General features: G+C 40.5%; 1 protein-coding gene across 3 annotated transcripts in view; it reads right to left on the bottom strand.

Annotated features, from left to right (window-relative positions):
• Window positions 1–24692, bottom strand: part of LOC126237426 (V-type proton ATPase subunit H) — a 169991-nt gene that overhangs the window by 8159 nt on the left and 137140 nt on the right. For all 3 annotated transcript variants that reach the window (XM_049947535.1, XM_049947537.1, XM_049947536.1), the window contains one exon: window positions 16444–16622. In XM_049947535.1, the coding sequence (XP_049803492.1) occupies window positions 16444–16622 (179 nt within the window). The remainder of the gene's footprint in view (window positions 1–16443; window positions 16623–24692) is intronic.

Genomic DNA, 24692 nt, shown 5'->3' with positions numbered 1-24692 from the left:
GTAAATAAGAGAATGGTCTCAAATGCTTAGGCGCCATAAAATACACATTTCATTTTAACAAGCCCATTTTTTTAGTAATGACAGTCTAACCTGCGTGACATATATTCCTATCTTTCCAACAGTAGCCTGTTTGCTTCTCTTCTCAGAATATTTCTTGTCAATAACTCTGTCAGTTTTTCAGAAATAACCAAACATATTACAACGGGAATGTATGTCTACTTTGATCATCTGTTTAACTTTACTTCTGAATTTCATTTTGAGGTTTTCTAAATATGGAAGTCCATATCACATACTTTTGTGATACACCAACAGTTAGTGACTAGTTTGTGTTCCACATATCATTTGCACCATAAGTCTTAATGATGTGGAACAAGTCATTTTATATTAATATCTTTTTTTCATTCTAAATATGCCTTTTGTGCTTAATATTTATTATTTATTTTTTATTTCTTAGTCACAGACAGACAGATATTAGTAATTCCTAGTCATCAACATTTACACATTACAATAACGGATAGTAGTCTGCACAATACGACTTGTCGAAGAGAAATGTTTTCAGTTTAGTTTCAAACTTTAATTTGCTGTCAGTCAAGCATTTTATATCACTGGGTAAGTGATCAAAACTTTTGGATGCACAATTACAAACCACTGTTTGTGCTTCAGACAACCTTAATGTGGTGTAATGAATGTCATTTCTTTTTCTTCTAGTACTGTAATTATGTAAATCATTGTTCCTGTTGATGTGTAATGGATTATTTACTGCTACCCTCACACCTAGCAGCAGGCAGGCACAGTACAAAGAATGTTCACATAGATTTTGGGCAAAGTCTTCTCCAGAAAGGAAAAAAAGTACACCCCCCCCCCCCCCCGTTTCACTTCCATACATGGCTACACTCCATACAAATACTTTCAGAAACGACTTCCTAACACTTAAATCAATACTCGATGTTAACAAATTTCTCTTCTTCAGAAATGCTTTCCTTGCCATTGCCAGTCTACATTTTATATCCTCTCTACTTTGACCATCATCAGTTATTTTGCTCCCCAAATAGCAAAACTCCTTTACTACTTTAAGTGTCTCATTTCCTAATCTAATTCCCTCAGCATCACACTACTTAATTCGACTACATTCCATTATCCTTGTTTTGCTTTTGTTGATGTTTATCTTATACCCTCCTTTCAAGACACTGTCCATTCAGTTGAACTGCTCTTCCAAGTCCTTTGCTGTTTCTGACAGAATTACAATGTCATCGGCGAACCTCAAAGTTTTTATTTCTTCTCCATGGATTTTAATATCTACTCCGAACTTTTCTTTTGTTTCCTTCACTGCTTGCTCAATATACAGATTGAATAGCATCGGGGAGAGGCTACGACCCTGTCTCACTCCCTTCCCAACCACTGCTTCCCTTTCATGTCCCTCGACTCTTATAACTGCCATCTGGTTTCTGTACAAATTGTAAATTTCTACTTATTGAAGGCAATACTATGGATTTTATCTGTCCTCCGATCTGTTATTTCTAAACTCATATTTAATATGATATCTCTGTGCTACTAGAACTTTGGCTAAACAGAAAAGAAAATGAGCCTCAGAAAACCAAATGCTTCTACTATCTTTTATTCAAGGTTACTGAAGCTGACAGAGTTAAATAAAATGTAATGGGATATAGAGTGATTACGTAAAGTGTGGTGAAAAAACCAAGACGACACACAACAAAAACCACATCGTGTTCTATTACAGAGAAAAAGAGAAGAGAGGAAATTGAGGCATAGTGTTTATTGTTAACAAGAAGCTTAAAAACAATACTGCTGATGTGGAATGAATCTCATATAGGAAAGCGAGGTTTGTTTTAAAAATCCTCTGTCAATCATTCATGTCTATTCCCCAATGTGTTCACAACAACTCCATGATAAGTTGAATGAGCTGATAAATTACAGAAATTCCACTACAGTATCTTAATGGGGGATTTGAATGCGCAAGTAGAACAAAAACTGAAGGAAGATTCTACATTGGGAAAACTGGGCCACAATGTCAGATCATACACCAGAAAAATTTGTTGGGAAGAAGAATGTGTGTCTGCTTAATTTATTATCAGAGAAGAAAAGAATTAGAAAATGGACAGGCAAGGAGTAAATTTAACACAAAATTTTTTATCAAACAACAAATAAAGTAAGCAAAATGTAAGGCTATTAAATCATTTTTGAACTGCAAATGATATAAGGCTAAAAAAAAATATCATTAGATAGGAAGTCAGAAATACAGATTATGTGAAGTACCTGTCCACTTCCATGCCTGAATGGTCAGTGTGTCTGACTGCCAACCTATTAAACAACTTGCAGCACGGATTCCGAAAAGAATGATTCAGATTAACAGCAGCAGCAACAACAACTTTTTACCATGAACATCTAAACTGGATAAAGGAAACAAAGCCATTGGGACTTTTCCATACTTACCTGAGGCCTTTAATTCTGTGAATCATGGCGTACAATTATGCAAATTACAAACTTATTCTTATAAAAGGAGAAGTTTAAATTTCGTAAGTTCCAAGATAGAAGACAGTGTAGTAAACAACGTTATAAGAACAAAAGTAAGATCTTAACAGGAAGATCAGCATACAAAACTGTGGAGTCCCTCAGGGATATATTCTTGGGCCTTTTCTGTTTCTTTTTATAAATTAATGACATTACATATCCACAAAACTTGAAGTTCATGAACTATGCTGCTGATGTATCATTTATTAGCTGGGGGCCATACTGAACAGCCAGAGATCCAAAGCAATAAAGAGAACATTGAACTAATCACAGAATATCTAACAATGAATAAACTTACAGTAAAACCCCATATTAAGGAACCCGCCTTTAAAGAATACTTTCGTTGGTCCCAGCGATAATGCCATAAAAACAGTGTTCCTGAAATTCGGTTTTAACGAATCGTGCTTTCTTTTAAATCCCGCTTTTAAGAAATAAGTGTGTTACAATTTGCAAATTAAAATATGGTCTGCAGCTGCACTTCTTGTTTTTGGACATTAAATCGTAACGTTAGGCTTTGATCATTTGTATTCTTAAAATCGATGTCCGCATTAGCGTTCGGATATTGGTCTCGTATCGATACTTGTGAAGTTATCGAGATTGGTGAATGTTAAACTGATCATTTGAAAACACAATTCTCCGGCACTACCGTGCTCCAGCTGTTGTGTCTGACGCTATAATGTAAAAGCATTAAGTGTCTACTGTAGTTGTGTAGTCTACTTACAATAGTGTACATGTAATATGGCCAGCATACGAAGAAATGATGATAATGTACTTACTTCTACAACCACTATGGAAATGAGTGAACTGTTTGCTGCTGATATTGGTGAAAAAACTGAAATTGGTGGTGACAGTGGTGGTGACGAGGATGATGATGATGATGATGATGATGATGATGATGATGATGATGATGTGGACTCAACACAAAGTTTTTCTGCAGCTGTGGAAGGACTTGAGACTGTTAGAAGGTATTTCTCATCCTTCGTTGTGGATGAGTCAGTTCTTAGCAGTATTAACCAGCTGGAATGACAACTTCTAGGAGTACACTGTGCGGGAAGGAAGCAGCAGAATACTCTTCTAGATTTTTTTCAGAAATAAAGACAGTATAGCAGTTTTATTCATTATTGTGATATCTACTGTGATAATGATACTCCGAGGAGTGTAGGGGACGATGCAGGCGACCCGCACTGCTGTACTAAGCGAGGTCCCAGTGGAGGTGGTTTGCCATTGCCTTTCTCCGACATATCTACTGTATTTACTTGAATCTAAGCCACACTTTTTTTCCGGTTTTTGTAAGCGAAAGTTCTGAAAAATGTTGGTAGGTGCCGCCACAACTAACTTCTGCCATATAATATATGTAGCGCTACACAGGCATGCTTTGCAGGCACAAAGATAAATACTGGTGCCAAAACCTATGCATCAGTAAATAAACTAAAAGAAAAGGTAGAAGAATGTAAACATTATGCCATGTATTCTTTTGTGTTTGCTGCTATCTCATTTAAATCCTGTCTGCCTAATAAACTACGAAACTAGAGTGAGACAACAGCAAACGCAGAAGAATATACACATAATGTCATGTTTATATTCGTATTATTCTTATGCTGAATAATGATACAGTCAGAAATGAAGCACAAATCTAAGATGACTAATTTCTGTGCAGAATGTAATATACTAAAGAGGTGTCTGCAAAGATTTTCAAACGGAGAAAAATTTTCGCTAAACTCTCGTTCGGAACAAATTCTATCATATGCAGTCTATTATTTGGTTCTTGTTGATCATCATCAAAGAAAGCAGCAGTGTAAGTAACAACAAATAGCACTCTCTTGCCGTTGTTTCAGTTATGAGACAATTCCTCTCTTTTTTTTTTATTGTAAGCCGCGGTAGTGCACACAAAAGCAAGCCATGCCGCAAGCGACGACAGGTCGTAAACACTCATTATCAGAATGCGACAAACAATGCATGACACAGTACAATAATGCATTTTCAGCTTAGATTGACATAAACACCTATAACAAAGAGAACGGCACTGATGAGATCAAAGCAAAATAAGCAATTGATTCAAACCAGACGAAGTACGTGAAAAAGGAAGGGTACCCGTATAAATACGGACGGAGCGCCTGACAGATATCAATGGCTACTTGGTAAAGCCTAACTGTTAAGCTTACGACTCGAACCAAACTACTGTAGCTGTATTTTCATCCATTCGACCTCAATTGTCTCTCATGTTACAATGGACCAACTTTGTTTCTATTTGGAGGGGCGGTCAAAACCTTTTCTCTCCCCTTGAATTTCGAGTCTCAAATTTCAGGGACGGCCTAGATTCGGGAAAATTTTTTTCCCTTGATTTAGAGTCTCATTTTTCAGGTGCGGCTTAGATTTGAGTGTGGCTTGGATTCGAGTAAATACGGTAATTCATTGAGTGCCATTAGCAAAATAAAATGTTCTCCTCTTAGATCAAGATACCAGTTGATGACTTTTGATGTGACCTAACATCCAAAATATCTTGAAATTAAAAAAAAAAAAAGTATTATAAATATATTGAGTAGTTTTAAATTTGCCACGAAACATTTTCATGTTCACTGTATTTTTGTATTCAGCACAAGGTGAGTTTTTGATTATGGAGTATTTATATGGCCCAAATAGCCTAGATTCCAATTTTGATTCTGGAACACTTATTTAGTGCATTTTGACCTAAACCCTTATTTAAGGAAAACCCTCTTTTAAGGAACAAATTTTTTCATCCCCTGACATTCGTTAGAAAGGGGTTTTACTGTACACTGAAGAAGGGTAAGGCTGCTGTAATGAAGTTCTTGTTAAAGTATAACCAGTCTCAAACTGAATCACTGTCTACAGTTGAAATGTGCAATAAATGTAAGTTTTTAAGCACTGTGATTGATGAACATCTTAAATGGGAACAACATATCAGCTACATCTGTTAAAAGATTACTAAAACATCTCTCAAATTATAACTCTTCCTGTCCTTATAGGAATATACTAAATAATAAACCACTCACATTTATAATATGTGGTTGAAATTTTGGGTGAGGCACCCATTGTCTACATGGATAGGATATTTGGGCTTCAAAATAGAGCGGTTAGGATAATTGCTAACATGAGCAAACACCAGTTCTGTAGGGACTACTTTAAAAATTATAATTAATTGACTGCATATTCATCGAATGTCCTTAAGGCTATAATGTTTGAAAAGAGAATATTTATAAAGTGTGATGAACAACAGAGAGAGTCACAGTTACAATGCAGGAACAAGATGTCATTATTATAAGATACTGAATAATTTAATTGGATAAATAAGAAATCTACTAACCAAGCAGCGGCAGAACACACACATAAAAGTTTATAATTAGGCAAGCTTTCGGAGTCAGTGGGTCCTTCTTCAGACAGAAGGGTTGAAGGGGAAGGAAGAAGGGTGAAGGAAAAGAACTGAATGGGTCTAGGAAAAAGGGTAGATTTTGGGAAAGACACCCAGAACCACGGATCAGGGGAGACTTACCGCATGGGATGAGAAGGAAAGACCGATTGTTGGGGACTGCATCGGACGAGATTTGAAAACCTGAGAGCTTAAAGGTGGAAGACAGGGTAATATGCAAGACAGAAATTACTGCTTAAACATCATACATGAGTTAATAAGAGTGGAAAGCTAAGTGCAATGTATGTAACAGAGGTGGGAGGGAGGCGGTGAAAAATAGATGGGTGAAACAATGAAAGATGTAGAAAACTATAATGGAGTAAAGAAAAAAGTATTTTACTGCGAAGGAAAGCTGAGACGTAAAAAATTAATGTAAATTAAAGCCAGGTGAGTGGCGAGAACCAAGCGCATGTTTTAGCTCTAGTTCCCACAGGTGGAGTTCTGAGGTACTACTGTCTGGAGAATGTATCAAGATCGCGTGTGGTTTACATCGGCAACCTTCATTTATGTGTGTGTTCTGCTGCCACTTGGTAAGCAGATTTATCGATTCAATTACATTATTTTGTCAAAAATTGACTGTTTTTGTTGAATAATAAAGAGCTACAAATTACAGTCAATTTGAAGCTGGAAGATATTTCTATAATCGCTTGCCAAATAATATAAAGCAACTCCATGGCAATCTTTTTAGAGGCAAATTGAAACAACTGTTAACTGAAAGATGTTCATACTCACTCAAAGATTTCTAAGATGTACTACTGATAGTTCTACTTTTACGTATCACAGTAACTGTTGATATATGTGGTTAATGTTTACATAAAATGCTAACTGTAACTTTTATACATGGGGCGTTCAAAAAGAAACGAGCCAGAGGCATAATTACAGAAACCAGTACCTGTATGTTAGAAGTATTGACCCTGGTTGTTGAGACACTTGTTCCACTGTGACACAAGGTGAATGGCTCTCTCATAAAATTCCTGGGGCTGTGATGTTAACCAGTTCTGCACGTACAGCTGGACGTCGTCATCCAAGGTGAATCGTTTGCCATCTCTGAGCTTTTTTAAGGGGACCAAAAGTAGCATAATCACAGGGAGAGAGGTCCGGACTGTGTGGAGGGTGGCCGAGAACCTCCCACTTGAATTTCTGCAGGAGTGCCGTCACTGTGTTGGCTGTATGAGGCTTTGCATTGTCGTGTAGCAGAATGACCCCACAGGTGAGATTGCCTGGTCATTTTGATTTGATCGCTTGGCAAAGGGTGGTCCAGGTTTGCGAGTAACACTGGGCTTTCACTGTTGTCCCATGCTGCAGGAAGGGAATCGGAAGGGGGCCATCTTGGTCAATGGAGAATGTCAGCATAACCTTTCCTGCACTCGTGTAGACGGCCTTAGCTTTTTTTTTTATTGTGGTGGTGACCTTGATGCTTCCACTGGAGACTTTGTTGTTTTGATTCTGGTTGGAAGTGATGATACCATGACTCATCTCCAGCCATCACTCATGCCAGGAACGCATTCCCTTAACGAGCATAGCACTGCAGATGAGCAAGACAGTGGGTCATTCAACATGATTCCTGGTCTGGTTGAAGACTGTGGGGCACCCATTGGGCACACACTTTGTGCAAGTGCAGTCATTCCTTCATGACTGTGTGAACACTTCCAATGCTCAATCTGACCACAGCGGCTATGGCTTTCACTGTCACTCGGAGGTCCTGGGTAATGAGTGCATCCACCAGCTGGATGATGTCATCAGTAATGCAGTGTAGTGCTCCAGACTGTGCATCATCGGATAACGATATCCGTCCTGCCCTGAAGCACTTGTGCCATGCCATGACCCTTGCAAGGGACATGCAGTGTTCACCGTACAATTGTGTCATTCGTCGATGAATGTCCATACCTCCTACTCCTTCCGCTGACAGAAAACAAACAACACCTCTCAGCTCTTCTTTTGTCGCCTCCACATCACTGTTTGCAATGCGACTGGCAGCGATGGACAATTGACGCATGCTGCTGCTGGCTCTTTATAGTCACATGACGTGCACGCATGCCCTCTAGCGATGGGCCGTGAACTTCCACGCACTGGTCGGAACCACACCTCATTACACGTGCCATGATATTACCTTCCTGTCACCGGTTTGCACATTCCAGACTGGCTCATTTCTTTCTGAATGCACCTTATAAATTCATTATATATACAGGCTGATACTTTGTAAATGTACACAAAACTATTCTCAGCAGCCCTAGAAAAAAATTTTCAGGCCCCTCAAATGTCAAAATGAAGAAGGAATACACTTCAATGGAATTTATCTGAACCATCTTCAGTCTGCTGATGACACAGCACTGTTTGCTTCCAGTGTACATAAACTTCAACAATGAATATAAGAACTTAATAAAACAATCATTTACAATGAGACTAAAATAATATTGTCATGTAGAAGAAGGTGTAATTAGATGAATGACGAACACTAACTTCACTTAAAGGTTTATTCAGCACTTGCACATACAAGAGTGCGGAGCGAACTGCCTCCGGCCAGAACACATACGGTATATACAGGGTGGTCCATTGATAGTGACCGGGCCAAATATCTCACGAAATAAGCATAAAACAAAAAACTACAAAGAACAAAACTCATCTAGCTTGTAGGGGGAAACCAGATGGTGCTGACATAGGTCAAACAGATATCAACTGCATTTTTAAAAATAGGAACCCCCATTTTTTATTACATATTCGTGTAGTACGTAAAGAAATATGAATGTTTTAGTTGGACTACTTTTTTCGCTTTGTGATAGATGGCGCTGTAATAGTCACAAACGTATAAGTATGTGGTATCACATAACATTCAGCCAGTGCGGACGGTATTTGCTTCGTGATACATTACACGTGCTAAAATGGACCGTTTACCAATTGCAGACAAGGTCGATATTGTGTTGATGTATGGCTATTGTGATCAAAATGCCCAACGGGCGTGTGCTATGTATGCTGCTTGGTATCCTGGACGACGACATCATCCTAGTGTCCGGACCGTTCGCCTGATAGTTACGTTATTTAAGGAAACAGGAAGTGTTCAGCCACATAATGAAATGTCAACCACAACCTGCAACAAATGATGCTGCCCAAGTAGGTGTTTTAGCTGCTGTCGCAGCTAATCTGCACATCAGTAGCAGACAAATTGTGCGAGAATCGGGAATCTCAAAAACGTCGGTGTTGAGAATGCTACATCAACATCGATTGCACCCGTACCATATTTCTATGCACCAGGAATTGCATGGTGACGACTTTTAATGTTGTGTACAGTTGTGCCACTGGCCACAAGAGAAATTACGGGATGATGACAGATTTTTTGCAAGCGTTCTATTTAGTGATGAAGTGTCATTCACCAACAATGGTAATGTAAACCGGCATAGTATGCACTATTGGGCAACAGAAAATCCACAATGACTGCAACAAGTGGAACATCAGCGACCTTGGCGGGTTAATGAATGGTGCGGCATTATGGGAGGAAGGATAATTGGCCCCCATTTTATCGATGGCAATCTAAATGGTGCAATGTATGCTGATTTCCTACGTAATGTTCTACCGATGTTACTACAAGATGTTTCACTGCATGACAGAATGGCGATGTACTTCCAACATGATGGGTGTCCGGCACATAGCTCGTGTGCGGCTGAAGCGGTATTGAGTAGCGTATTTCATGACAGGTGGATTGGTCGTCGAAGCACCATATCATGGCCCGCACATTCACCTGATCTGACGTCCCCGGATTTCTTTCTGTGGGGAAAGTTGAAAGATATTTGCTATCGTGATCCACCGACAACACCTGACAACATGCATCAGCGCACTGTCAATGCATGTGCGAACATTACGGAAGGCGAACTACTCACTGTTAAGAGAAATGTCGTTACACGTATAGCCAAATGCATTGAGGTTGACGGACATCATTTTGAGCATTTATTGCATTAATGTGGTATTTACAGGTAATCACGCTGAAACACCATGCGTTCTCAGAAATGATAAGTTCACAAAGGTACATGTATCACATTGGAACAACCAAAATAAAATGGTAAAACGTACCTACATTCTGTATTTTAATTTTAAAAACCAACCAGTTAACAACTGTTCTTCTAAAATTGTGAGCCATATGTTTGTGACTATTACAGCGCCATCTATCACAAAGCGAAAAAAGTGGTCCAACTGAAACATTCATATTTCTTTACATACTACACGAATAAGTAATAAAAAATGGTGGTTCCTATTTAAAAAAACGCAGTTGATATCCGTTTGACCTATGACAGCGCCAACTAGCGGGCCAACCATAGCGCCATCTGGTTTCCCCCTTAACGCTAGACAAGTTTCATTCTTTGTAGTTTTTTCGTTTGACGCTTATTTCTTGAGATATTTGGCCCGGTCACAATCAATGGACCACCCTGTATACAGTTACAGAACATTCGTGGTTACCTCTGGAATGTACTCGAACTGAATACAGAAACTAAAATTTTACAGTTCAGGTGAGTTTCGAACTCACGACCCTCCATGCAACAATCTAGTATCGTAGCCACTACACCACGGTGACTGTGCTACTCAACTTCCTCTGTGGCATTGCTCCTTCCTTAAGAGAACAGCGTCTCGGTGTTACATTATCCTAGTCCGGGAACGAGTTATTGGTCCTGCATGCTCCGACCCCTGATGACTGATGTTCGCCCTGGTGGTGATCTTAGAACTTCCTTTGGCACTACGTTCTTCGTCACCTTTCTGCTTGTTGCCTGTCGCTGGAGCTTCGAATTTACGCTGGGTTGCAGGATCCTTAGAGGGCTTCGTTTGAAGGACGTGGACCGTATCTCTGATCTTTCGTCGTCTTGTGTTGAGGTCGAAATCTTCAACTTCATAAGTAACATCAGACAACTGTTTAACAACCTTATTAGGTCCAAAGTAGCGCCTGAGGAGTTTCTCAGAGAGACCAACCTTCTGAACAGGAATGAAGATCCAGATGAGGTCACCAGGCTGGTAGACAACAGGGCGGTGGCTCGCGTAATACCTTCGCCGATCGTTTTCTTGAGCCTGCAGCGTGCAGAGTCGAGCTAACTGCCGAACTTCCTCAGCTCTGGTTAACACCTGGCTGATGTAGTCATCCACATCAGGATGTAACGGAAACAGTTTCCATCGTCATAGTTGCCTCACACCCATGCGCCAGGAAAAATGGCGTAAATCCTGTGGTGTCTTGTTTGGTGGTGTTGTAGGCAAACATCACAAAAGGTAGCACCTCATCCCAGTTACTCTGCTCAACATTGACAAGCACTGACAGTAGGTCGCCCAAGATCTTATTAATGCATTCAGTAAGCTCGTTAGTTTGCGGATGGTAGGCAGTTGTCATGTGATTAGTAATGTTGCACCAACGGTTTATCTCTGTCACAAGATGCTATTGAAAAACTTTCCCTCGATCCGTAATTAACGACCTTGGGGCATCGTGTTTTAATACAATGTCTTCCACGATGAATTTGGTTACCTCGGATGCTTTGGCTGTTTTTACAGTTTTTGTAATGGCATAGCGTGTTAGATAATCAGTGCAAACAATAATCCATCTATTGCCACTAGCAGAAGTTGGAAATCATCCAAGGAGGTCAATCCTGATATGCTGGAAAGACATTTTGACTGGTGGAATTGGTATGAGTCGGCCTAGTGGTTTCTGAGGAACTGCCTTTCTCCTCTGGCACTCTCGACAGTGCAACACACAGTGATGGACACTCCTAAATAAACCTGGCCGGAAAAATCCCTTGCGGATCCTATCGTATGTCTTAATAAATCCTTAATATTCGGCCTCAGATGGGTCATGGAATTTCTGTAGAACACTTAAACGCTTGTGTTTAGGAATCACAGGTAGCCACCTCTTTCCAAACAGATCAAAGTTTTTCTTCCAAAGTAATCCATTAACTACCTTAAATAGTCTTTTCAAATCCTCTGACCGATTTAAGGCATGCATAATTTGAGATATCTTGGTGTCGTCCTCCTGCTCAGCAGAAAGATCCTGAGTGCAGTGAGGCAGTCACTATCTTCATCAGTCTTGATGGTCTTGCGCGGGGTTTCCTGGGAGACAGTCAGCATCTTGGTGTTTTCTTCCACTTTTGTACACTATGGTAATGTCATACTCCTGAAGACGTAGTAGCCACCTGCCTAGTCATCCTGTTGGATCCTTAAGACCTGTCAACCAACAAAATGAATGACGGTCTGTAACAACTGTGAATGGCATACATAGAGATACTGTCGAAATCTGCACATGGCCCAGATCACAGCAAGATATTCTCTTTCTGTAGTTGAGTAGTTAGCCTCAGCTTTCGTAAGTGTCTTATAAGCATTGGCTATAACCTTCTCTTTTCCATCCGAAATTTGCACCAGAACAGCACCAATCCCATACCCACTCGAATGTGTGTGTAGTTCTGTAGATGCTCTCTCATCACACAGACCAAGTACAGAGTCAGAGCTTTTCGCAGCACATCGAAAGAATCTTGTTGAGCACCACCCAAGATAAAGTTAGCATCGGCTTTTAACAACTCTTGGAGTGGCCTGGCTTTGATACAAAAGTCTTTGATAAACAACAGTAATAAGAATAGAACCTGAGGAAGCTTCTCACATCTCTAATACTTTCAGGAACAGGAAATTCCAGTATAGGTTTCACCTTTCTGGGTCTGGCCGCACATCTTCGTTTAACACAAGGTGTCCAAGAATTTTGATTTCTTTTGCTCCAAAGAGACACTTTCTTGGATTAAGTTTGAGTCCGTCTTGTTGCAAACACTTAAGAACAGCCCTCAGTCTTTTTATATGTTCATTAAATGTCTCCGAGAACACTATAATGTCATCTAAATAAAAAAGACACATCGTCCACTTCAGGTGACTTAGAAGGTTATCCATCATCTGTACAAAAGTTGCTGGTGCATTACACAAAGCAAACGCCATTACCTTAAATTCATACAGACCCTCAAGGGTGATGAATGCAGTTTTCTCAAGATCAGCCTCATCTACTTCGATTTGCAGTATCCTGAGTACATGTCCATGGTTGAGAAAAACTTAGCCCCCTTCAGACAATCTAGTGTATCATCAATTCGTGGAAGGGGGTAAATGTCCTTTTTGGTTATCTTGCTAAGCTTCCTGTAAGCAACACAAAAGTGCCAACTGCCATCCTTCTTCCTGACAAGAACCACCGGTGATGACCATGGGCTCTGCGAAGGCTAAATGATGTCATTCATCATCATTTTCTCTACCTCCTCGCAATTTATTCGACGTTCCGTTGCTGACACACAGTATGCTCTCTGGCTTATTGGTTGATAGTCTCCAGTGTTAATCTGGTGCTTCACAGTTGATTTGTCTAATTTGCTCTTCACCTGTGGATTGAAGCATTCAGAGGACTCTTGAAGAATGGCAACTAGCTTCTTCTGTTGTTCCTTAGTGAGATCTGGTGATAGCCGAGCTAGAAGATCTCATTTCATAGTGATAGCGCCAATTTCACCCACAGACTTGGCATGGGAGGTTTCTACGATGATCAGCTATTAGGCGATTACATACTGGTGGTTATCCTGGGTCCTCCAGACGTCAGTCTTCCTTCCCAACAGGTTCCTCAAGCAGTATTGTAGGAACGTAACTTCACCTGGGTCTCGACTTTTTCACTGTTTTGAAGGGAAATGAAGGACGAACCATTGGGTTCAATGTCTTTTCCATTTCCTCCCTTATGACCTCTTGAAGCGTCTCTGTTTTTCGCTCGCCGTGCAATCCAAGTGCCTTCTGAACTTCCTCCCTCACTATCTGACAAAGAACACTTGTGAAGTCAGTTCCTTCCTCCATCACAGACATCGATACCACGTTTGGAAGCTGTTCAAACTTCTTGCGTGTAATTCTGCTTCGATACATTGTCTTAATATACTGGCACCCTTTTATGAAGTTGTCTGCTGCCGAAACCTCCTTCAGGAGTAGGGCTTGATACGTGTCCTCAGCAACACCCTTCATGAGATGTGCAACCTTATCTTCCTCCTCCATTCTAGGATCCACTATTTTACACAGCTCCAAGATGTCTTGAATGTAGGATGCTGTAGTTTCTACTGGACGCTGTGCCCTGCACTTTAATTTATCTTCAGCCTTGCACTTCTGTCGTCGTGTGTCGCCGAAATACTTGCACATTTCTGCCTGGAATACTTCCCAGCTTGAGAACTTCTCGTCATTGTCCTCATACCATTGCTTGGCAGTGCCCTCCAAGTTGAAAAATACGTTAGCCAAACACACGGTGTTATCACATTTGTTAAATTTAGCTATAAGCTCATATACCTTCAGCCACTTGTTTGGATCTTGGCCATTGTCGCCATTGAACCCGGAAGGATGTCTCATGTGGTGGCACACAGTTGCTGTCATCATAATGTCCTCTTGTTCTTCTGTCTCTGATCGATTGCGATCTGTTGAATATGGCTCGAACTCTGGTTTCTCGCCATGTAAACAGCGGCTCTGTCGTGGCCTGATGGGAGCCACTGTGTCATCGGTGATGTGCGCTATCACAAGTTCCAACACCTGGTGCCTCCACCAGAATAATGTCACATAGAAGAAGGTGTAATTAGATAAATGACGAACACTAACTTCACTTAACATACGTTTATTCAGCACTCGCACATACAAGAGTGCGGAGTAAACTGCCTCCTGCCAGAACACATACAGTATATTACAGTTACAGAACATTCCAGTACAATGATTCTTGACATTTGTGGATACTTCTAGAATGTACATGAACCAAGTCAAGAACTTAAAATTTTACAGTTCAGGTGAGTTTTGTACTCACGAACTTCCAAGCAACAGTCTAGTATCATAACCACTACGCCATGGTGACTGTGCTACTCAGCTTCTTCTGTGACAATATGTAACAACATATTTACAGAAAAATAGCATAAATTATCATTGATGTAATAAACCAGTGGATGAGTGTTTACATTTAAAGCAGTAGAAGGAAACAACTTGTTGTATGGTAAAAGAAAAAAAGGAGTAGAAATGAGCCCAGTAAAACCATTAGGATGATACAAATGTGCATCGATGGCTCCCAGGCAGCAGTGAAGTTCAGAGGATCCATATCCCCCACCTTTCCAAGTAAAACAGGCTTACGACAGGGAGACGCTCTTTCATGTGTCCTCTTCAACCTTGCATTAGAGAAAGTGGTTCAGGAGGGTAATTTACATCTATACAATGGTCTCCAGTTCGAATACAGTGAAGTAAAACCCCTGGCTTATATGCAGATGATATAGTGTTGCTGAGTGAAACTGAAGAACTGAAAGACATGTACAGATCTCTCAGGCAGAGTGCCAGCAAAATTGGGCTTTTGATTAACCAAGAGAAAACCGAATATATGGAAATAGGTTGAGTCATAAACCCAAATCCTTACTTTGAAATTGACCAACATTCTAAATTCAGAAAAGTTCTCCAGTTTAAATACCTTGGATCACGTTTCAACAGTAAAAATATCATAACAATGGATATAAATGAAAGAATAGCCTCAGGGTCAAGATGTCTGTACTCACTAATCAACCCACTCAAAAGTAAGGCTTTGTCAATCACCACAAAGATGAAGATATACAACACTATTATCTGCCCCATAGTACTGTACGGTTCAGAAAGCTGGACACTTACAAAGAATGATAGAGAAAAACAAAATGTTTTTTAAAGAAAAGTAATGAGAAAAATCTGGGGACCTGTGTTGGAGAATGGTGTATGGAGAATTCGAAAGAACAATGAAATTTATCAGTTAATGAAGCAACCCACTATCATCCAGAAATTAAAAGGTAGGAGACTGTAATAATGGGCTGGACATGTGGCCAGAATGGAAAACAACAGAATCACCAAGAAAGCATTTGAAGGAACTCTCCAAGCAACAAGACCATTGGGCCGACCTCGTACAAGGTGGAAAGATGACATAGAGAAGGACATCGCAGCATTAGGAATTTCCACAGGGTGGAGAGAGGCTGCGAGAAATAGAAGGCGGTGGAAGCAGATCGTTGATGCAGCGCATGGTCTACAGGGCCTGTGATCGCTGAGAAGAGAGAGAGAGAGAGAGGCGATCCGGAGTGCTTGTGGCAAACCTAATAGAGTTCTTCTAGCAGAATGTACTTGGCGACTTGACACTGCTACTATTCTTGTAATTTGATTTAGTAGCAACCGTTTCCTTCCTTTCCTGACTTGTCATACCATTTCATCAAACTTATAGAATAAATTTCTGAGTTGCGGACGTTTGCCTGATCAAACATTTGGTCGAAGGCATGGTACTTGTTTGCTAGTGCACAATGTCTAAAAAAGTCACCAATTCTATTTTGATGAGGATGGGAGTAACAGTGGCTTTGCTGCAGGAATGATGAAACGTGTTTGGAATAGTACAGAAAATGTAAGCCAGAAAGAACAGTTCAAGATTTGAACAGCTTAGTGCAAAATACAGCCAAATCACTTTATTAATAGCTAAAAATTCAAATAAATGCTGTATTCCATCTCACCTCAGATCTTGCACAGATGCTTGAAGCTTCTCGTTGAGGAATTCAATGTCAGAAACTATATCTTCGTCATCAAGTTTTCTTTGTTCCAGGATACTCAACTGCTTAAGCACTTTACACTGTACCATAGCAATACAATGTTCCTTTGAAACTTGGCTGTCTTCTGGCGTTTCAATAAGATTCTACGATCAGAAATAAAACACAATACAAATATGACAAAATGAGACCATAAAGGACATTTAATGGAAGTGGAATGTTAACATTACACCAAATATAAAAATTGATTTATGGTAATAAGACGCATTGACAACAGGAACTTCACGAAACCTCACCTCATTTGGGAGCAATAAACAGATACACAGATATTAGGTTGGTGCATTAATCTGTAGTATTCTTGTTTTGCATGCTGGTGTCCGGGATTTATTTGAAGTTCACTGTTGCTAATTGAATGTACATATTGTAATTTTGTAATTCAGGGATAGTGAGTGGGGCTATCGACTCAAGAAAATTGAGTTTCAAGTGGAGAAATCTGAACATTTATGACATATTCTTCTGTTTGAGTTCAATAGAGGGATGACACAAGCCAGAAATATTTGCGCCTTGTCTGGGGATAATGCAATTGGACAGAGCACAGTAAGAAAATGGTGTTCTCGTTTTCAGGAGGATCATTTTGACATTAGTGAGCCTCCACATTCAGGTAGACCTTCAGGGTTCAATGAAATACCTTAATCCTCATTGATCCACTTCATTGTACTTGAGAACTACCACATGTGGTGAACTGTGATAATTCCACCATCGTGCGACATCTGCATGCAATGGGGAAGGTTCAAAAATCAGGTGTATGGGTATCGCATGCTCTAAGCCAAAATCACAAAAATCAGCAGGTGGCTCATCAATTGGCTCATGAACAACACTAACCATTCCTGTCGTGTATCATTACTGGTGATGAGAAATGGTGTCTTTTATGCTAACATAAAGAAATGAAAGGAATGGTTGACTTCAAATAAAGCAGCAGCTCTCTGCATGGAGACCTGTGCACATCCACAAAAGACAATGTCGCATCTGGTGGAATAGCGACCGTGTGGCGTATTAAGAATTGGTTCCCCGAGGTGTAACCATCACTGCTGACAATTACTGCCAACAACTGAGACATCTTGCATACACAATCCAAAAACAACGAGCAGGAAGACTGCGTGAAGTGCTACTCTACTCCACGATAATGTCTGCCAGCATTCTGCTAGACTGACAAGAAACAGTATAAAGGTATTGCGTTGGGAAGTCATTCCACAGCCACCTTACTCACCTAATCTTGTACCCTCAGATTTTCAACTTTCTTGCTGTCTAACAACCTCCGAGGAACTTCCTTTCCGTATGAAAATGTGCTCCAAACATGGCTCAACGAGTTCTTTGTCTCAAAAGCAAGTGATTTCTAGAGTTACAGAAGACGTTACCCCAGCATTGGCAGACTGCTGTAGATAGTGAAGGAGGATATATTATTGGTGACTTAAGTCTCTGTTATGTGTATCTGTTGTGTTTATTAAACTTTTGGAAAAACACAATGAACGTATGCACCAACCCAATAAACTGACGCTGTTGCCACATAAGAATTTTCTGTTAGCCTCCCTCACTTTTAGCTTCTAGTAAGAGAATGCAAAAACTCCAAGCTGAAAAAGCTTTTGGTTCTGCTCTGTGTTCTGCTCACTATCTGCAGTTTCATAGTTTATATATAAAGTTTGTTTCTTGATCACCAAACAGCATATTTATTACTGAAGTTTGTCAATATTGGAAAATAATATGCATTTAACAGAAATAGGTCAATGATGGAAACAAAAGAAATTGCTGTGAGGACAAGTCACAAAAGAAGAAGAGTAGAAATGAGCTTCCACACTTGAGGTGTATTACTACTAGCATGTGAATCTTGTGTACCCACATAGATGAGCCAGAATTTGATGGACTTATCTGAATTCCATCCAGCATTAGTATCTAATTATGCTTCCTGAACTTGTCACAGCTAAGGTCTTCATACACTTTTTTTATGCAGCAAGCTGCAGCCTTTTTTTTTTTCCTCCCACTTCCTCCAGCCCACTCCAGGAAACAAATTTTGTTTGTGCAAATTTTTCCACACCAAGTGGCAACTACGCATTTTGTTAAAACCTATTAACCACTACAAGCAAAACTGTAACAGTTGTTATTCACATAACTGTTGTACACCACTGTTAAGGATGAGCTAAATAAAGGAATATAACATATTAACAATTCGGTGGAAATGAACGAAGCTGTGGGAGCATGTTGATAGAGGTCTCCCAGTCGTGCACTGAAACATGGATGATATGCGATTATAGTGCCAAATGGGGCCAGACTCGCAACACAAGGCAACTAAAGAAATGGGGAAGACAGGCATGTCAATCCATGAGTAGTTACAGAATGTTGTGGCAGTTGTCTCCAATTCAGCATGGCCCAGTAACAACATCTGGATGACTTCACATGGTGAAGATTTATTGGGAAACTGGAAGAAAGTTGAAATGTGAAGAGTGTACACAAGGAATTTGGTACTGCTCACAGCATTGTTTCATGTGCATGGGGAGTTTCCAAACCAAGGGCACTGCTGCCCGAAGGAGAGGAGGTGGTCAACCACTGACAACTACAGCATCAAATGCCCACCACATTGTGCAACAGGTAAGAAGGGACCCACGTACAACAGGGGGTGCAACTGTGACCACATTTAACAGGACTGCAAGGCACATAATCTCAGGCTCCACAGTGGGATGGTGATCGCATAGGAGTGGTCTCTCTGCATGATGACCAGTATGTTGTGTACCACGAACAACCGCATATTGCTGGCATCATTTGTGATGGTGCCAAGAGCAAACAGACTGGACCAACAAGGAGTGGGACTCGGTCTGGGTAATGATTCTGGACTAGCCTCATATGGCAAGAGGTGAGAACATGTACTGCACCTAGGAACAATGTCGTATTTGGCCCCAACTTAATTTTTATGAATGATAACGCATAACTGCATTGAACTGAGCAGGTGGAGGAGATCTTGGAATGAGAGGCGAATGGTCTTGCTTGCCCACTGCCCAACTTAAATCCCATCGAACACATGTGGGATGTACTGATGAGACATACTGCAGCACATCTGCACACACTATACTGTGGAAGTTTTTTCTATGAATGGCTCAATTTTCAACGAGCTTTGATACTTGACAGTGAAACACCACACAAAAGTTACTTCCATCTTTAAGTTTTGCACACTAATATGTAAGTGGACTCTGCCTCACTTTGCTAAGATTTTATGTAACAATGGCAGAGAGTACATCATAGTTGTCGTCTATCCAGAGATTGTTTTGAACAACACAGTGCTTTACTAGGCATGGTCCTGTTGGAGGCATTATGCCATTGCCTTCCTCCGACATGTAAACTGGCTTACCCACCATTTATAGGGGAACCTCCAATTTCACATGGATTCCACAAAGGCTGTGTTCACAGTGACACCGAAATTGTTGTGTCTAGACAAGACAGCCTAGACACAATGAGAGGAAGCCGAAAGGCACGCGCTTAAACTCACGCAGGCTGGCGTGAGGTCTGAAACAGGATACGTAATGAATGCTATAAAGAAAAGTACGTAGCTTCTGGAATACTTAACTTTAATCCACATTTGTAGAACATCGCTCTTGATGATACATTAATAGAATCTCAATATCAATTGAATACGGCGCCTTGCTAGGTCGTAGCAAATGTAGCTGAAGGCTATGCTAACTATTGTCTCGGCAAATGAGAGCGTAGTTGTCAGTGAACCATTGCTATGAACGTCGGCTGTACAACTGGGGCGAGTGGCAGTACGTCTCTCTCTAGACCTGCCGTGTGGTGGCACTCGGTCTGCGATCACTGACAGTGGCGACACGCGGGTCCGACGTATACTAATGGACCGCGGCCGATTTAAAGGCTACCACCTAGCAAGTGTGGTGTCTGACGGTGACACCACAGAAATGGTCGTCAGATGATGTTGCGAGCGATCACCTGATAACATCAGCAGACAGTTTGATCATGGTGTGTCTGATCTCCTCTGTCAGTTTTCAATGGGGTCACAGAGGTTAGTTTGGGTTAGGTTAAAATCTATTCTAGCCACGAAGTAGGTTAGATTTTAACCTCTGAGGGTGGGATGGATACCATGACACTTCTGTATTTAGAGACGAATGCTGCGAAGGAGCGTTTGCTATTAAAAATAAGCCAAATGCATGTGACTGAGCTATATCTGTCTCGAAAACAATGTGGTGAGTACACTGTGTTCTGTCCTGAGTTGTTGGAATTACCAAATAATTTTTGCAAATACATATCACTGATTAGTGTCAAAAGTGGCTGCCACCTTCGAAGCTAGCATGTCATATTTGATGCTTTTCATATTTATATTTGTGTGTATTATACAAATATGTAGTTTCAATGATACATCGCATAAGGGATCTCACCAAAACACACAACTTTGGTGTAAAAAGGTTTTGCCAATGCGGTTATGAGCACATTATGGTTAATTTATGTGGTGAAAGCAAATGTGTCTACTATATGATGCACTGGTAAAATCTGTGTACGAGTAAGCACATATAATTTGCTTAATGAAAGGTGATTTATGACTTCACAGCAGTCCACTTTATCCTAAAAGTACTGGAAAATTCAGTGCTCTGTAAACACTTGTCCAGTGCATCTGAGAAAGGAAGCAACAAGGTTTCTGGTGGCAGTACTATTTCAGGTTGAGTGAAGCTGGAGTGCACATGTGGGTTTTTTAGGTTAGAGAATTCCCTCCCTAGGCCCGACAAGATGCCTCCTGAGACGCGGCAGGGTAGGAGTAGGCAAAATGCAACAGGGAATAACAATATTAATGTGCTAATAGTAAACTGCAGGAGCGTCTATAGAAAGTCACAACGCCCATATAGTACTAGGGACAGAAAGTTGGCTGAAACCAGATGTAAACAGTAATGAAATCCTAAACTCAGATTGGAATGTATACCGCAGAGACAGGATGGACAGTGAAGGGGGAGGCGTGTTTATAGCAATAAGAAGTGCAATAGTATCGAAGGAAATTGACGGAGATCCGAAATGTGAAATAATTTGGGTGAAGGTCATGGTTAAAGCAGGCTCAGACATGGTAACTGAATGTCTCTATAGGCCCCCTGGCTCAGCAGCTGTTGTGGCTGAGCACCTGAAGGATAATTTGGAAAATATTTCAAGCAGATTCCCCCACCATGTTATAGTTCTGGGTGGAGATTTTAATTTGCCGGATATAGACTGGGAGACTCAAACGTTCATAACGGGTGGCAGGGACAAAGAATCCAGTGAAATTTTATTAAGTGCTTTATCTGAAAACTACCTTGAGCAGTTAAACAGAGAACCGACTTGTGGCGATAACATATTAGACCTTCTGGTGACAAACAGACCCGAACTATTTGAAACAGTTAACGCAGAACAGGGAATCAGCGATCATAAAGAGGTTACTGCTTTGATGATTTCAGCCATAAATAGCAATATTAAAAAAGGTAGGAAGATTTTTCTATTTAGCAAAAGTGACAAAAAGCATATTACAGAGTACCTGACGGCTCAACACAAAAGTTTTGTCTCAAGTACAGATAGTGTTGAGGATCAGTGGACAAAGTTCAAAACCATTGTACAATATGCGTTAGATGAGTATGTGCCAAGCAAGATTGTAAGAGATGGAAAAGAGCCACCGTGGTACAACAACCGAGTTAGGAAACTGCTGCGGAAGCAAAGGGAACTTCACAGCAAACATAAACATAGCCAAAGCCTTGCAGACAAACAAAAATTACGCGAAGCAAAATGTAGTATGAGGAGGGCTATGCGAGAGGTGTTCAATGAATTCGAAAGTAAAGTTCTATGTACTGACTTGGCAGAAAATCCTAAGAAATTTTGGTCTTATGTCAAAGCGGTAGGTGGATCAAAACAAAATGTCCAGACACTCTGTGACCAAAATGGTACTGAAACAGAGGATGACAGACTAAAGGCCAAACTCCTAAATGTCTTTTTCCAAAGCTGTTTCACAGAGGAAGACTGCACTGTAGTTCCTTCTCTAGATTGTCGCACAGATGACAAAATGGTAGATATCGAAATAGACGACAGAGGGATAGAGAAACAATTAAAATCGCTCAAAAGAGGAAAGGCCGCTGGACCTGATGGGATATCAGTTCGATTTTACACAGAGTACACGAAGGAACTTGCCCCCCTTCATGCAGCGGAGTACCGTAGGTCTCTAGAAGAGCGTAGCGTTCCAAAGGATTGGAAAAGGGCACAGGTCATCCCCGTTTTCAAGAAGGGACGTCGAACAGATGTGCAGAACTATAGACCTATATCTCTAACGTCTATCAGTTGTAGAATTTTGGAACACGTATTATGTTCTAGTATAATGACTTTTCTGGAGACTAGAAATCTACTCTGTAGGAATCAGCATGGGTTTCGAAAAAGACGGTCATGTGAAACCCAGCTCGCGCTATTCGTCCACGAGACTCAGAGGGCCATAGACACGGGTTCACAGGTAGATGCCGTGTTTCTTGACTTCCGCAAGGCGTTCGATACAGTTCCCCATAGTCGTTTAATGAACAAAGTAAGAGCATATGGACTATCAGACCAATTGTGTGATTGGATTGAAGAGTTCCTAGATAACAGAACGCAGCATGTCATTCTCAATGGAGAGAAGTCTTCCGAAGTAAGAGTGATTTCAGGTGTGCTGCAGGGGAGTGTCATAGGACCGTTGCTATTCACAGTATACATAAATGACCTTGTGGATGACATCGGAAGTTCACTGAGGCTTTTTGCAGATGATGCTGTAGTGTATCGAAAGATTGTAACAATGGAAAATTGTACTGAAATGCAGGAGGATCTGCAGCGAACTGACACATGGTGCGGGGAATGGCAATTGAATCTCAATGTAGACAAGTGTAATGTGCTGCGAATACATAGAAAGATAGTTCCCTTATCATTTAGCTACAAAATAGCAGGTCAGCAGCTGGAAGCAGTTAATTCCATAAATTATATGGGAGTACGCATTAGGAGTGATTTAAAATGGAATGATCACATAAAGTTGATTGTCGGTAAAGCAGATTCCAGACTGAGATTCATTGGAAGAATCCTAAGGAAATGAAATCCGAAAACAAAGGAAGTAGGTTACAGTACGCTTGTTCGCCCACTGCTTGAATACTGCTCAGCAGTGTGGGATCCGTACCAGATAGGGTTGATAGAAGAGATAGAGAAGATCCAACGGAGAGCAGCGCGCTTTGTTACAGGATCATTTAGTAACCGCGAAAGCGTTACGGAGACTCTGCAGGAGAGACGTTCAGTAGCTCGGTATGGGCTTTTGTTAAAAGTTTCGAGAACATACATTCACCGAAGAGTCAAGCAGTATATTGCTCCATCCTACGTATATCTCACAAAGAGACCATGAGGATAAAATCAGAGAGATTAGAGCCCACACAGAAGCATACCGACAATCCTTTTTTCCACGAACAATACGATACTGGAATAGAAGGGAGAACCAATAGAGGTACTCAGGGTACCCTCCGCCACACACCGTCAGGTGGCTTGTGGAGTATGGATGTAGATGTAGATGAAGCTTTTAATAGAGGAAATCAACTGCTTTGCAGTGTCTTTTAGTGCATCTGCAAGAAGCATAGCTCCAAAATTCGGTACAGAATAAATTTAATATTTTGTATTATTTGAGGTAAAACAATGGAAATATAATCTCTTATATTAATCTTTAAACTAACTTAAACAGCATTCAACACATCATACAAAACTCTGATATTGTACTTTTTCAAAATGTGGTATAGGCCTTAAATATTGAAAAGATGTAATTGTCAGATGTCAAATATCTAAATATCACTTCTAGTTTTACTTGAGCCAGAACTGCATTTATAATGTGAGTAGTGGATTTTTTTTTAATAGTGCTCAAATCACACTTTTGCTCAAAATTAGTTTTTGTTAATTTGAAGTTTTCCATGTATGCTTCTTTGGCTTTACATTCTCGAAATGATTTTTGGTCACCTTGAAAAGCAAGATTACATGCACTCTTGTGTTGCTAAATTTATTTGAAGTTGTGCAGTCATACATAAATTAACCTTCAATGACTATCATTCAGCATACATGTGAAGGACAAACAAAGTTTAGAATAAGGTACCGACCGGTACCATCGACGTCTAAAGCACTGGACAATGGAAATACATATACTGCATTTGCAAAGTACTTCATGTAAC

This window comes from Schistocerca nitens, chromosome 2 (genome assembly GCF_023898315.1).
Source record: "Schistocerca nitens isolate TAMUIC-IGC-003100 chromosome 2, iqSchNite1.1, whole genome shotgun sequence".
Taxonomy (NCBI): Eukaryota; Metazoa; Arthropoda; class Insecta; order Orthoptera; family Acrididae; genus Schistocerca; species Schistocerca nitens.
The sequence above is the reverse complement of the archived record's forward strand: the minus strand, read 5'-3'. Positions and strand labels throughout refer to the sequence as shown.